Genomic DNA, 16,107 nt, shown 5'->3' on the forward strand with positions numbered 1-16,107 from the left:
CGCTGTTGTACGCCTATGGCTGGTGTGGGTCAAATCTAGGACTGCCTGAGTCAAGCGGGCTGTGAAAGCAGCTCCACGGTCAGTAATTATAACCGCAGGAGCGCCATGACGCAGCACGATGCTGTGTACAAAAAACGTAGCCACTTCGACAGCAGTTCCGTTTGCAAGCGCCGTTGTCTCAGCGTACCGCGTCAAATAATCCGTCGCGACAGCAATCCAACGTTTTCCAGTGGATGACTTCGGGAAAGGGCCGAGTAGGTCCATTCCCACTTGTTGGAAAGGCGTCTTCGGAGGCGCTATGGGATGAAGAAATCCTGCGGGTTTGAAGGGAGGAGACTTACGGCGCTGGCAGTCGCGACAGGTTTTGACGTATGTCCGCACTGATGGAAGTAATCTTGGCCAGTAGTACCTCTGCCGAATCCTCGCTAAGGTACGACTGACCCCCAGGTGGCCGGCAGATGGTTCGTCGTGGCAAGCGCTCAAGATATCAGGTCGCAACTCGGACGGGACTACGAGCAGAAATGTTGCAGTGTTGCTCTCAAAGTTGCGCTTGTAGAGGACGCCGTTCTGCAGAGTGAAGGATTTGAGTCCACGAAGAAAAACACGAGGAATGCGGGGACCGTCGCAGCCTTCCAGGTACGCGATGAGCGGCGCTAACTCTGGGTCTTCCCTTTGAAGCTGCGCCATATCGGTTGCGCTAACAGCACCAAGGAAAGAGAAGTCTTCAGTGATTTCCGGAGAAGCAAGGTCCACTGGCGCGCGTGATAAACAATCCGCATCTTGGTGCTTCCGCCCCGACTTGTACACGACCGTTACGTCGTACTCCTGCAAACGGAGGCTCCACCTCGCCAACCGCCCAGATGGATCTTTGAGGCTGGCCAGCCAGCATAACGAGTGGTGATCACTGACAACGCGAAATGGTCTTCCGTATAGGTATGGGCGGAACTTACTGATGGCCCAGACTACCGCAAGACATTCTTTCTCAGTCGTTGAATAGTTGCATTCCGAGCGCGAAAGTGTACGGCTTGCGTATGCGATGACTCGTTCGGCGCCATCCTGCCACTGTACCAGGACCGCCCCAAGGCCTACGTTGCTAGCATCAGTGTGTATGTCAGTTGCTGCGGCGTCATCGAAATGGGCGAGTATCGGTGGACGTTGCAGGCGGTGGCGGAGCTCCACGAAAGCATCCTCTTGGTCGCTTCCCCACAAGAAGGGTGTGTCGTCTCTGGTCAGCGCTGTTAAGGGTTCAGCTATTTTGGAAAAATCTTGGACGAATCGTCGATAGTAAGAGCACAGTCCCAAAAAACGTCGAAGGGTCTTTTTGTCAGTGGGACGCGGGAAACTGGAGACAGCAGCGGTCTTGTCGGGATCTGGGAGAACACCGCGCGCGCTGACAACATGGCCGAGGAAACGAAGCTCCTCAAAACCGAAATAGCATTTCTCGGGCTTGATCGTAAGTTGCGCACATTGGAGCGCCCGGAGCACTGTGCGCAGCCGCTCCAAGTGTTGCTCGAAGGTGGGCGAGAAAATGACGACATCGTCCAGGTATACGAGGCACGTCTGCCACTTGAGCCCAGACAAGACAGTGTCCATCATGCGTTGGAAAGTGGCCGGCGCTGAGCATAGTCCAAACGGGAGCACCTTAAATTCGTATAGACCATCAGGCGTCACAAAAGCAGTTTTCTCGCGGTCTCGCTCGTCCACCTCTATCTGCCAGTAGCCGCTTTTAAGATCCAAGGAGGAAAAGAACCTGGCATCACGTAGTCTGTCGAGTGCATCATCAATCCTGGGGAGCGGGTAAACGTCCTTTTTCGTCACGTTGTTCAGTTTGCGGTAATCGACACAAAATCTCAGGGTGTTGTCTTTCTTTTTCACGAGTACTACCGGTGACGCCCATGGACTTGTCGACGGTTGAATGACATCGTCGGCGAGCATTTCGTCCACTTGCCTTTTAATGGCTTCGCGTTCCGTCGAAGAAACGCGGTATGGGCGCTGGCATACGGGTGGTGTAGTCTCGTCGGTGATAATGCGATGCTTTGCGACAGGCGTACGACCGACCCTGGAGCTTGTGGCAAAACAACCCGCGAAGTCGGTTAGAAGCGCCGAGAGAAGAGCCTTCTGCTCAGGCGCCAAATCGGGATTGATTCTGACGGACGGAAGGACAGGGCATGGTGGGGCCTGGTCTTCAGGGCTTGGCTCCAGGGCGCACACTTGAGGCACCACAGCGAAGTCATGCAGGAAGGCGACAGCCGTGCCCTTGGCGAGGTGCTGCAACTCGTTGGCAAAATTTGTAAGGAGCACACTAGCACAACCGTCTTGTAGTTGGACGAGCCCGCGAGCGATGGCTACTCCTTTCTCGAGCAGCAGGGGTACGTGGCTATCAGCGACACCTTCATAGTCGTGGAATAAATCATTCCTCACGAGAACTAGCACACTGGACCGGGGTGGCACCATTACGTCGTCGTCAACAAGTCGCAGAGCAGTGAAGCGTGAATCGTCTGTGTCAGTGCGTGCCACGGCCCGTTTCGTCGAGAACGTGACCCGTGATTCGTGGAGGTCAATGACAGCACCGTTCGTGTGGAGAAAGTCAAGACCGAGGATCAAGTCCCTCGAACACTCACGGAGGACTACAAACTCGCCGACGTACACAAAACCACGGATATCGACACGAGCTGTGCACCTGCCGGCAGGGATAATCAGGTGACCCCCAGCAGTGCGAATGCTAGGCCCCGACCACCCCGTCAATACTTTCTTCAGTTGTACGGCAAGGGCCAGGCACATGACAGAATAGTCGGCACCAGTATCCAGTAAAGCGGTCACGTCGATTCCGTCAATTTTGACGCACAAATCGGAGGTAGCGCGTTGGATGCTGTCGCTACTCGCTCCCGGAGAAACATCGTCGCGTGGTAGTCGCGCAGGAGGATCTTCACAAGTCCCGGCATCAGCGGCCTTGCCTCCAGAGGCCGCTGGAATCAGTTTTCCCGGCGTGGACTGGGAGAACGGCGTCCGGAGTAGCCTGCGGCTTGACGGGGGCTTGGAGAACGGTAGCGTCGCGGCGGCGGTGATCGAGCCTCCTGGTGGCCTGACGTGATGTGGTTCTGGCGCGACGACAGATGGAATGCTATCTCCTGCGGTCGTTCCCCGTTCTGAGGGCACGGGTCGTCCGGCGCGAAACCACGCAGGCCCACGCGGCGGTATGGGCACGCCCTGTAGAGGTGACCCGCCTCGCCACAGTGATAGCAGAGGGGCCGACGATCCGGGGCACGCCACACTTCACTCTTTCGCGGCCGCTGATAGGCTGGCGGAGCGTCACCACGAGGGGAGCTCGACGAGAGCACTGCTGGAGTCGCGGCAGTGACGTCGTACCCAGGGGCCTGGCGCAGGACGGACGCATACGTGGGCCTTGCATCAGGCTGGCGAGGAACCTCGGAAATCTGGTGCTGTTGTGCTGCCAGGCGCACCTCGTCCCGGATGACTTCGCTCAGTGGCGTGAAAGATGGCGTCTCGGACGGCGTACGGAAGGCCTGCAGTTCCTCTCTGACGACGGATCGGACCAGCTCGCGTAGAAAGGCCGCGTCGATACCGGGAGGCATGGAGATGGGATCAGGCCCGAAGGTGTTGACGTCGCGATTGTACTGGCGGGCTCGCTGTTCCAGCGTCTTCTCCATAGTTGCCGCCTCGGTGAGGAACTCTGCCACAGTGCTTGGTGGGCTGCGCACGAGTCCTGCGAAGAGCTCTTGCTTGACACCCCGCATGAGGTGGCGAAGCTTCTTGTCTTCTGTCATGTTGGGATCTGCGCGCTTAAAAAGGTGAGTCATGTCCTCGTAGTACATGCGTACACTCTCGTTGTGGCGCTGGTTGCGCGAGTGTAACGCAGCTTCTGCTCGCTCTCGACGGTCTGCATTCGGAAAAGTGGCTTTAAGATTGCGGCAGAAAGCTTCCCAGGACGTAAACGAAGCTTCATGATTTTCGAACCATGTCCGAGCCGACTCTTCAAGTGCAAAATAGACATTGTGGAGCTTACGGTTGTCACTCCAGCCGTTGTAACGGGCAACCCGTTCGAATATCTCGAGCCAATCCTCGGCGTCCTCGAACACGTCGCCATGAAACGACGGGGGTGTTCGTGGCTGATGACAGAGGATGTGCGCCGGGAGCGTGGTCTCAGTTGCCATGGCAGCTGGTGCCTCCGAAGGCCGGGGTTGCGTCGCCCTGGTTGCAGCCGGAAGGAGTCCAAATTCAGGGGACGCTCCACGGAGGCGGCGGCCGCGGCGCTGGTGAACTGGGGTGAGATCCGTATTGGTCGGTAGCCTACGCGGGTCTGGAAGCGTACCCAGCACCTCCACCAGATTTGTCACGAATATTACACAGCACACAGAGACACAAGAACTGCTCCAGTCTGCCGAGCGGTCACCAGCAAGAAGACGAACCACTTCTTCTTCCTCGTCACAAGCGAGATGGCGAAGCACTTCTTCTTCGTCCACTTCTGAGCTGTATCAATATTTCATGCTGGGTAAAAAAAATATACTTGTTGGGGTAAGAAACAAATGCACATTTTTAAGCCTTTTCTGCATTTCCAGCAAAGGGGGAAATCCGTCTTCTCACTAAGCCATGGGGTGTGCTCCCACAGTTGGTGTGCATTGCAGTGAGTTCGTTAGATTCTGCCCTTGCTGTAATGTGGGTGCTGATTTACCCACAAAGCGAGGCGAACTGCTGCTTTCTTGGTTAATGTGGAATGGAGGGTTAGGATTGGGTATAGTATAAGTATATCAACGCATTGCTGAAAGAATATCTAATAACTAATAAGCACACTGTACTTCAAAGGCAAATTCCAAGGTGAGATAGGAATGACAGTCTTGTCAGAACCTGGAGGCTGTAGCAGAAATCACGAGAGAATCAAAAGGCTTTGGCCTTTTCATCATTTCTTTCCTCCGAACCGTTAACTTCATAAATGAGATATCAGTCGATAATGCGAAAGGATTTGACGACTCAGAGTTACAAAAGATTTGCAGTGCAGTGCCGCCCACCTGCAAGGTCATCCCGAGCGGCCCAATGTTTCTTGCCCGACTTGATAGTTCTCAGCCGCTCCTGAGCTGTCCTCAGTTGACGCACCGCAGCAGTGTAGATATGAAGGTCTACATTTTATCTGGGTGCGAAAGAATGTGGACAAGAGGGAACACACAACACAAGACGGGTGTTGACTCTCGACTGGCAGGTTGTTACAGCAACGAGGTTAACCAGGGTTCGTTGGCATAGGAAAGAGAGATAAATTGAATCGGGACTTTTGTCTGGGCTAGTTAATGCATTGCTAATTGACGGAAGACACAACATGAAAAAATGTGGTCAAGAGGGAACACACAACAGAGGACGGGCACTGACTTGCGACCAGTAGCTCTCAAATCCTTGTGGGCCCAATGTTTGTGCCCGTTGAGTATCTTCAACAATGCATTTACTTGATGTTCATCATCAACCCCTAGTTTCCTGAGGCTCCGCAGGAATTTTAGCATTTTTTGCAGAATTGTGTGCTATTGTGCTTGTGCAGATCAGTAAGAATGATGGGAATGTGATTAATCTAATCGTCTGAGATCTGTGGAAGCATAGAATCTGATAATGTCACAAGGTTCTGCAGATGCCTTTGACTTTGTTGCTTCCGCATCGGCTCAAGGTAAGCTAGTGCGTGAATTGCTGCAGCTCTGGCACACACACTTGTAGGGAACTAGCCACGGTACTGGCGCCTTTCAAAAGCAGTATTGCCATATTTACAGGAATATGGCATGTCAGGAGGAAAGCTGACTAGCAACTTTCTAGATATGGCATGCCGAAAAACAATCACAGCAATCTCAAACAACATAGAAGCGGTCGCGCACGGCTACGATCGTTCGAGATAAACCTGGTTGTATCTGGATCACTAACCAAGTGATTAAGCCGCATGCCAGTAGCTTTGAGCGAGAACAAAAAACTAGTCAAAGATTTGCGGCCATATGCGACGCCATCGAGTTTTAGCTTCTCGGCATCGCTGTGGCTCAGAGGAATATTGTCACTCACATTAGGGCTGGTGCCCAAGCTGTTGCTGTGGCTGTCGCCAAGAGCGATGGGCTGCTGTTACTATGCTATGCTTGATTTTGTGCTCAGGTATAATCATGGCAGTAGTTAAATACTTGGTGCTTAAGAGGCATCCAACATGAGTGAACAGGCTTCATCACTTGGTCTCAGTCTGTGTCATTGAATACAGATATTGCAGCTTTCTGTAGTTCAACACAGAACGTCAGACCCCTGTCATGCTCACTAGGCTCTAGGAAGTCTTTTTCCTCCTCATTGGTAGCCACTGTGACCCAACACACAGTGTTTCGGGCAGCATAGTAGTCTGTTGGAACCAAAGGGACTCGTCGGGAGTGTTTGCCTGAGCCAGGTCAATGCTGCAAATAGGAAATGCACCTCCATTGATCCTTAGCTCACCCCAATGCTCAAGTGTGCTGTATGCTCCTGTGTCGTCCTGTTCCTATCAACCAACGTGGCCATAGGTAACACATTGTCATCAGTGATAATCACCTGGACAACCTTGTCCAACACTTCATCAACTTTAGCCGCCGCGGTGGCTCAGTGGCTATGGTGCTCGGCTGCTGGCCCGAAAGACGTGGGTTCGATCCCGGCCGCGGCGGCTGAATTTCTTTGGTGGAGAAATTCGAGGCCCGTGTACTGTGCGATGTCAGTGCACGTTAAAGAACCCCAGGTGGTCGAAATTTCCGGAGCCCTCCACTACGGCGTCTCTCATAGCCTTAGTCGCTTTGGGACGTTAAACCCCATAAACCAACCAACCAATCATCAACTTTTGTGCCAGGTTCTGTAACGTCAGCGGAGCTCTAAATCCCAGCTAGTTACTGACTCTTGCACAATACGTGTAGGTTGCACGCTCGTGCTGGTTGGTAATACATCATACAGTCTGATGTTTGCAGTTTTCAAAAACTTGCCATGAAGTAGCCAGCAGGGTTCTCTAGCATAGCATTATGCCATATGCCCATACTTTTCAATTTGCTATTATTTGCAGTCAGCACATTTAGAAGGCTCTGATGTCTTCCTTGGCTTGCTTCTATGTTTGTCTGTGGTCGATTGTTAGTTAGCTTCTGACTTGAGATGTGGTTTGGGTTGGTGGAATGTGATGCATTAGTGGCACGTTGCTTATTTGACAGCACTACAGACCTGGGTCTTGATTTGATTTGAAGTTACGTGTTACGCTGAAGTCAGTACAATAGCGCTTGTCCCTTAGAGACATCTGACTCAGTGAGTCTCTGACTTTCTACCATCTCTGCAAGTCTACCAGTAGTTCGTCATTTCCCTTGCTATCCTTTGAAGCCATGGATATGCATTTGTGTATCTGGAACCTGGTTTCACCGAGACTTGTTCCTTGATATTCTGCTAGCTAACTCCCAGCTTCTTGCTCAAGTCTCTTCAGGTTTTCTTCTAAAATGCAGTCTGCTTCTTGTGTTGTGATCTCTCCATAGCATTTGTTGGACTCGCAAGCTTCTTTGTGAAGCTCTGCAGTTTTCTAACCTTAAGCTCTCAGTTCACCTGTGCAGTATATCATCACTGAATTTGTGCTTCTCAGCCACGTGTCAGCCTTGTGCAAGGAATCACATTTAGTAAAGCTGAGATCTGGGCGAGTTGGTATGCATTCATACTGGTGAACAGCACAAAAAGGCGGGACAACGACAAGCGCTTGTCTTGTCTTGTCATTGTCTTGTCTTGTCGTTGTTGTCTTGTCGTTGTCTTGTCGTTGTTGTCTTGTCAGCGCTTGTCTTGTCGTTGTCTCGCCTTTTTGCGTTGTTCACCAGTATGTTGTGCAAGGAACACTTGCCATAAAAATATCCGATTGCTTTGTTGAGGTCTGGCATTACACGATATATCAATTTTTTTGGCTATTAATTTCCACTAGCCTTCTGTTGTTTTAACAACATTTACATCAACCTTTCATTAATGCTGTTTTTAGTCATGCTTCCTCCGACACTATAGAAAGTGGCCCCAGACCACGAACTGAATAAAACCTAGCCAAGCATATTCCATATATACTGCGCTGAAAGAAAAATCACACAGTGTTTTCTGTGCACAATGTAGTCTACAACATCACACGGAGTGTCCCGCTCAGTACCACATCTTGCAGCCATGCCATCTGAGTTGGCAGCATGTGATAATCAGCACGGTTTGACTGCATTCATGTTCATATTATCATAGCATAGCACACAGGCTGCTGAGGAATCTTGCTTTGCAGATATTTAAACTCATTAAATACAGCACTTGTTGGTATGCAAAAGAGGTTAATAACTCGAGCTTTTGGCAGAGGATCCGCAGCACAGGGGCAGCAGCCCACACATCAAAGGTCACGGTGGCGCTTGTGCATGTGGCGCATGAGGCAGTCATTGCCAATGAAGGCGCGGCCAAGTCAAATCGTACATTTTAGCTGAGAACAAATCTTAGATGGAGGGGTCCTCGACTCCTCGCTATACTTTTGTTGGGGGGCTACAGGGTGGAACTGTGTGGGGTTGCCTGTCTTGTAAGCATTTAATCTTTCTAAAGCTTGTTTCTGATGCTGACCCTCTTTCATTCAAACAGTCTGTAAGCTCACCAAAACTTAACACTTTTAAGGCCTCATCATTGTCGACAGAAGGTTGTCAGCAGAGCTGTCACGCTTTTCGGTTGGTCGAAATGGTTATGATGTCAGAGTGCGCGGATTCGAAGTAATGAGGTCACCCACGGATGCCTGACGCCCCCTTTTGGAGCAGACGACAACTAATAAAATAGTTGTCGTCCGCTCCGACAGGGGGCGTAAGGCGTCCGTGGGTGACTACATTACATACCTCATTACTGCGAACAGAGCCATGGATACAAATGAACTCATCGAAGCAGAGGGAGGGTTGTGCTAAAGAAGCAAAGTCGGCAGTCAAAGTGCGTAAATGTGTAGTCAAAGTGGGTAGACAAATAAAGCACTAGTACAGCACAAACAGTCTCGCAGTCAATGCGAAACAGTGCGCCAGGAAAGGCTTTCGCCTTGCAGCACTTTAGAGAGCCAAGGTGCCCCCTGAATTTTTTCCCGCTACTTCTGCCCAGGTCGACACAAGTGGCGGGCTACCACCTGGTGTGGAGGATGTGTGGGCAGCGTGTGGTTCAGATCCAAGCTTGCGCTACACCTGGGACATGACGTGCAACGACAACCTTGATTTTGGTGGAAGGAACAGTGCGCGCTTGCGGTTCGACCGTGTCTACATTCGGTATTCGCAGCCAGCGACATTTGTGCCTGCTTCTTTCCAGCTTATCGGACAAAAGAGACTGCAGGTTGAGCGGTGCTTTCCCAGTGACCACTGGGGTCTTGCCATCCAGTTCAGGTGCTTGTGACCCGCTTGTATAGTGTACAGATGTATAAATTCACACCATAACTACAAGACCTGATGTTCTGCTATTTAGTTTATTTAGTTTTTGCTGCATCCTGCAGCAGCACTTGTTTTAATTGCATTTTTCTGCCCTTTCAGTGATGGGCGTGATGTTCTTCATTAAGTGAGTGACTGAAGTGTGCAAAATGCACCTCGAGCATTGAACTTTTGTGGCAGAGAAAAATGGTTTCCCTGCATTTTATGCTTTCTTTGTATTGATGCAGTTACAGTTGCTGCCTTGCTTAAATTTAGGTATTGATTCCTTAAGGGAGGGAAGACTCAAGCTTTTAGCCAGTTTATTGCTTTTTTCTTTTTTTTTTCTTAAAGGGACACTGAGGAGAAATTGAAGTTGGCTTGTATTGACAGAATACCAGCTCCTGATTACAAAAACGCCACTCATACTGACAACAAAGCTCTTGTAACGTAGAAAAGAGCAAGAACCAAAATACAGGCATCGCCGCCACAGGCCAAACTCGCAAGTACAAGCGTGATGACGTCATAGGACAAAGCAGTGTTGCTAGAAACAATGGTTCTAGCAACTCTAGGACCCGAGAAGCCACAAATCCCTGAGGCTCAGCCAATGCATGCGCAAATGTCCTTGACGTCGCCAGATGGCGCCACGTGCCCGGCAGCTACGCGCACTCCTGAAGCATCAGGACCAATCAGCGCCTGTTTTCCGGCGGTAGGCGGGCTCCCGGTATTCCGCTAGCGGTAACAAGGCACACGGTATGCTAAAGGTGTCTATTTGCGAGAACTTCGTTGACGACTTCGAGAACGAGATCCATCGTAACGCTGGAAAAACGCCAGTGCAAACGTAATCGAAGCGACTGTAGCGACGGCCGCAATAGCCTATAGATGCCTTCAACGTGTGGCCGGCGGTAGCTTTCTTTTCGGCTGCTGCTAGGCTGCACTGCTGGCTGCCAGAAATCACGGAGTCTGCGTTACGTCATGTGCACGTCATGTTTCACGTCACTTAGTCCTGTGTCGTCGTAGGAGAATCCCAAGTTTGAATCAGAGCGGCGGGAAAAACTTTTTCAACTTCGAATCCAAATTTCTTAGTCGCTGCCGGCCAAGTGGCAACAAAGCCATGACATGCCGAACTGTCGGATTTTACTATAAAAAAAATATTAATAGTGCTCTCCTCAGTGTCCCTTTAAGGTAATTTGCTTGCCCTAGGAGTGAAGCACATGAAGAGGGTATTCTGCATTATGCTTTAGGTACTAATTTATTACAGTACTGTCCTGTGCACTGACTGAACGGCGATGCATCCAGTGCTCTGTCAGTAGTTGTGAGCTCTTGTGACTTATGGCAGTCTTGTGATTTGCAGAAGATGCCCAAGTAGAATTCATTGAAGCATCTGTGGATGCCACAAAGTGGATTAAATGTGTTTTCGAAGATTGATCACTATTCCGGGGGGCACGTGGGACTTGTGTTACCTTTTTGTACTGGCCTTCTATGCAACAGCTAGCGAAAACCAAAACAGAAACTATAAGTGCAGAACTGTGCTGTAATACACTACTATTTGAAGCATACTACTTCTCCAGCTTTGTCATTCCCGAGGTCCTGTGTACCTTCTTCAGCTGAAAAAAAAAAAACAGCCTGAAAATTTGGTACCTCTACTAATTTAGGGAAGAAATAGCAGTACAGTAATAAGTTGAAACTTGGTAGCAAATCTACTGGACATGCTCAGCCAGCCAAATGTCTTTGTGGGACATCTCATACTTTTAAACCGTTCTGTTTTCATGCTGAATAACCAAAGGGCAGTTGGTCAGTATCATTTTATGCAAATGTGCTACAAAAGATCTGGTCTGCACTTTTATTGTTCTGGGAAATGTGCTGCATGTGGCTTGTTCGCAGGTGCAAGTTCAAACTATGTTTGTCGGCATTGCTTAAATAACTACCTTCGATGTACTTCCTTGTATTCTCTTCTGGAAGAAAAAGACTTCTGCGAGGGCTTATTTCTAAAAAATGTTGTAAAATTATCAAGCATTATAAACTTTTATTTGTCGATTGTTTTTGAAGCAGTAGCTAAAGATGGGTTAAAATATATGGTAGTGCCTCTGACATCTGTTGGTTAAGGGTGCTTTGCCTTTATATAAATGTCCGAGTTTTATTAGTTTTTCAGAATTGCTGTGGCAGAGCTGCTGTGTGGGGGGTATGTAATCAGTGGTGGCCACTTGTGTCTGACCGTGAAGATTCATATGTAGTTGTAGCGGCCACTGAAAGAAGCCGATGATAGCTCCTGAGGACAGCGGAACGTAGCATACTTATTTGGCAATGCAACAGCTAAATTACACCTTACGGAATGTTTTCCCCTTACTTATGTTCTTATTTGTCATTAATCCAGCTATAGCCTTAGTCGCTTTGGGACGTTAAACCCCATAAACCAAACCAAACCTTTATGCTTGATTCGGGTTTGTTGACCACCCTCGAGAACTTTATTAAGCTTTAAAGCTTTAAAGCTCTGCTGTGGGACTCATCTGTATATGCATTGCGTGAGGTGTTCAGAGGAAAGGATGTCCAACCTTAGCTCAGTAATGGCATGTTTCAGCGGCACTGCAGTGTATGTCCAAGCCAGGGATTTGTTCGTACAAAAACTAGATTTCCAGCATAATATAGAAGTGGTAAGGGTAATTTTATCATGCTCAAAGACACAGACACTGAAGTCTGTCTGTTTAATGGTACTCATTGTAGTGGGAGGTTCTGTATGCTGGGGGAAGAAAAAGTGTAAATGAGCTGTGGCTAGATGACTTTGCTTGCTGGACTTGTGAAGCTGTTTGTTTTTTGCATTGGTGGAAGATTTGAGTAACTAATTTAGTTTGAATTAGCAGTAGTTGAATGTTTTACACACGCAGTGCAGTGTGACAGGGTACACCTTCATATTGTCATGTGGGGTCGGCCTACTATTATTACTAGCAGGAGGTGAAAGCTGATGTACTGGTGTGCAAAGCTGTTTTTTTGTTTTCGTGGAAGATCATACTTGTCAGATGTTAATGAAATATAAAGCTAGTATGGACCCTTCCATTCAGAGTAGGCACTCCTGTCATTTCTGACTTCTTTATATTCCAATGAATATACTACATCATCTGTTTTGCTGTCAGCATCCTCAGGTAATTGAATTGGGAAGATTTATTCTATCTTAAACCAATGTACCTGATCCAGACTATGCGGCAATGCATAAGTAGTGTGTTTGTTGTTTCATCTGAGCTTGATTCACTTTTCACAGTCATATGTGTAGTGCCGAAATCTACAGCAAAAAGAACAAAAGGCAGAAACAGAGGACTTATTGTTCAGAACCTGACCATAGGTTATTTGTCAGGCAATGAGAGTAACTTTTTTCTAGTTTTTTTTCTTTTGTCATACTCTGTGATTACAGCAGTCATGAGTGTTTTGATATCCTAGGCTTTCTCCTTATGTTCTTAGTGTTTTGTTTTTCTTGTTCTCAGTGCATTGATGACAGCCACTTTTTGTTCATTTGATGTGTTTGCCTTTTGCGGCACTTCTAAACTGTCTTCTGACCTTTCCTGCTCTATGTATGAGTTAAAAGCAAGAGTAAAGTTGATTCTGATACTGGTTGTAAATTTCTGAAGGTAGTCGCAGCTGTTGGCTTTAGTTTGTTTCTAAAAACAAAGATGTTTATCTATGCCTTCACAAGTAACCACTGGCCTGCTGGCGATGATACTTTCACAAACACTTTTACAAAAATTACCAAACTTAAAGGTGCACAAAAGAGGAATCTGAACTCTTCTTTTTACCGTGGGAACTCAATCTAAACGTTCCAAGCATTCTTGAATACTTCGAATTATTGTCTGTGAAGCCAATTTCCCTAATTTAAACCGGATTAAACGTCCCGGCTCCCGCCTTTTGTGAACTCACCTCCGAACGTAGGAGGAGTCAACTAGTGCGTGGAGTGCCTTTCAGGAAGTCGCGTGGCGGCTTTGCTTTCGTTTTTAGTTTAATTTTTAGGCTTCCGTGAATAAATAGATCCACTCAGAGACTACATAGCAGCAAATTAGGCCCACAATGAAAGTCCGCGTGGACGTTTTGCTTTCACCGATCGCTACTTATCACTCCGCCGATGACAGAGCAGCAAGCCGCCACGGGTCTGGCTGAAAGGTTGGTTGACTCCTCCTACCGTCAATGGTGAGTTAAAAAAAGAGCGGGAGCCGGGACGTTGAATCCGTTTTAAGTTAGGGAAATTGGCCACACAGGACAATAACTCAAAGCTTCTAAGAGTGCCCGAAACGTGTGATCGAGTATCGCGGTAAAAAGACAAGTTCAGATTCCTTTTCAGTGCATCTTTAAAGGCATTTGCTATCAAGAACTTTAGAACAGTGAAAATTGTGAAGCGCTTCTGGCAGAGGCCGTGTAGATCATAGAGTTTCTTACTACTACCTAGAGGGAAAGCTGGCAGCCTGTCTATGGGAGTTTGCATGGAGACCCCTCGAGACCGCTTCAGCCACCATGGGCGCTCAAAGCATCATGGGGCGGTGAGCTACTTGTTGCGGAACTTCAACTTTTGGCGAAAAAATAATGCAAGAATAAGCGCTATTCGATAATCAAGAATGTCCTAACATTCAATAATCTGTCTGTAAATTGCAACAAACGAGCAGGAAAGCATTTAAGTGCAAAGTTCGCCCAAAATAAGGGATGGCTAGCTCTCCTATTGGCCCAGTAATGAACACTACAAAAACTAATATTTCGTAATTAACAGGCGCACTTTTAAAAGTAAATATGCTTTCAAAAAAAATGTTGTTGCTTAAACACTATAAGAGGTTTTTAATGGCATTTCATAAAAGTAAAACCTCTTATTGGTGTCGTGTGTCGTCGCGTTTTCACTACTATGGGTTTTGCACACTGCGTTCGCGCGAAAGTCGTCTGCGCACACACGGACAGCGTTTTCGGAATGAAACGTTTTAGTAGTGCCACTCCGTGCTCCCCAAAAACTACGGCTGTCCCGCAACAAGTAGCTCACCGCCCCATGATACTTTGAGCGTCCATGGTGGCTGAAGTGCAGCGCCGCCAGCTTTCCCTCTAGGTAATAATAAGAAACTCTATGGTGTAGATGCAGGAGACTATATCAGTGCAGTCGTACCAAGAATTGCCATTCAAGGAAAAAGCTAGGCACTCTCTGCCATCTGCTATGGTAACAAAGTTTTTTATGGCTGTACTACACCCCTTAGTAGATAACTAGGCCTATCTTGATCACTGCTTGGAGTGCAGGCCTGACTTTTTGATTTTGTGTGAGTTTAATGTCTGCATGAGCAATGCCATCAAGGCATATGAAATAAGCAGCGCTGGCTTGACTTTGAAGTCACTGCAAATAGGCTGATCAGGATTCTGAATGTTCTTATTTGGGGAGAACCATGTTTGCTGGCAGCATGAGACTTGATCACCGAAAGCTTTTCTGTCCTATAACTTTTGCCATTCAAGGAATGATAAGCACACATTGTCTTCAACAATCAGCGCGTCTGCTTTAATCAGGTCATGTCACTACACGAGCAGAAGAAAGCTTCAAGAAACAAATTACTTAGGTGCAGGATACGGGGTGTCCGACTTCAATTGCTGCCATGTTTGAAAACATTGTGCAGCACACAAATCACAAATGGAAAGCCAGATGGAAAGATGAGCAAGGATAGCGGCAGAAAAAAGAACAGTGCTGTCATACCTTACATTCAAATGATCACACTTGGAGCCACGAAGATAGCAGTGAGGGGTCGTGTCAGAAGGTGCATACAATGCTTCACTGAAGGTGTGCTATATGCCTAATGACGAACCCTACGAGTTGGGAGTGTGTCTCAAAATTTAGGATCTGGGCGTGCCTCCACGTTCTAGCTGACCTGAGTTCGGTGTAATACTCAGGTCAGCCAGAGCGAGTAGTATCCTATAAAGTGATTACATACGTCTCAGTATAAACAGAACAGGTGAATCTTCCCCGAACCACACAAATCATTAAACAAATTGCAACAAGTCCGCTGAAGGTTGATGGTCTACGGCAGCTCCAGACAGACACATTCTTTAACCCGTACAAGTATTCAAGAATGCTCATTGAAGAGTTAGCTCCGTCTGTTTTCTTTGCGGGACCCAAAAGCAAACACTTGACACATTTTATATTTGTTCAGTCGAGATAAGCTGCCGGAGGGCCTGCAGCGCTTCGTTCAATCATAGTGGGAGGCTGCGCTGCTCAGCTCGGACCCAGAAGTTCAACTCTGGGTTACGAGAAGGGCTGAAGAGGTCGCCGGTAGGCCACCTGGCATCCGGCCTAGGAAGAGGCCCAATCTTTTTGAAAATAAAGTTGCCCTCTCTCTATTCACGTTCGTAGAACCGCAATGACAGTTTACAAAATTCAAATTTGGGGTTTGGCTGCAATGTTGAAAGCCTTCCATTCTGCAATGTATTGCACCTTAAAAGGAAAAGTATAAGTTATTTAGTGAACAATAAATAACTAGTCGCATGTTAACTGCCTACTACCACTGGAATAATGTCCGGCATGTTCTATAATGCACCTGCTCAGCCGTGTTGTAACTTTCATGGCTTTTTAGAGAAAAATTTGTATAGATAAAAAAAAGAACACTATATATGTGTCTCGTGTCTGCAACAACAACCTCCCAACAACACTGTCAGCAGACATTGAGGACCACCTACAAATCACCCATTCGCAGAAACTTGCACCCCGTCTGCGACACTGGGC

General features: G+C 48.0%; 1 protein-coding gene across 1 annotated transcript in view; it reads left to right on the forward strand.

Annotated features, from left to right (window-relative positions):
* Window positions 1-12,986, forward strand: part of LOC149359805 (tyrosyl-DNA phosphodiesterase 2-like) — a 29,008-nt gene extending 16,022 nt beyond the window's left edge. Inside the window, exon 6 of the mRNA XM_089571912.1 lies at window positions 9,097-12,986. Coding sequence (XP_089428038.1) covers window positions 9,097-9,381 — 285 coding nt within the window. The 3' untranslated portion in view covers window positions 9,382-12,986. The remainder of the gene's footprint in view (window positions 1-9,096) is intronic.
* The last annotated feature ends 3,121 nt before the right edge of the window (window positions 12,987-16,107 follow it).

Source organism: Amblyomma mixtum, chromosome 2 (assembly GCF_055824585.1).
Source record: "Amblyomma mixtum isolate Tamu chromosome 2, ASM5582458v1, whole genome shotgun sequence".
Lineage (NCBI taxonomy): Eukaryota > Metazoa > Arthropoda > Arachnida > Ixodida > Ixodidae > Amblyomma > Amblyomma mixtum.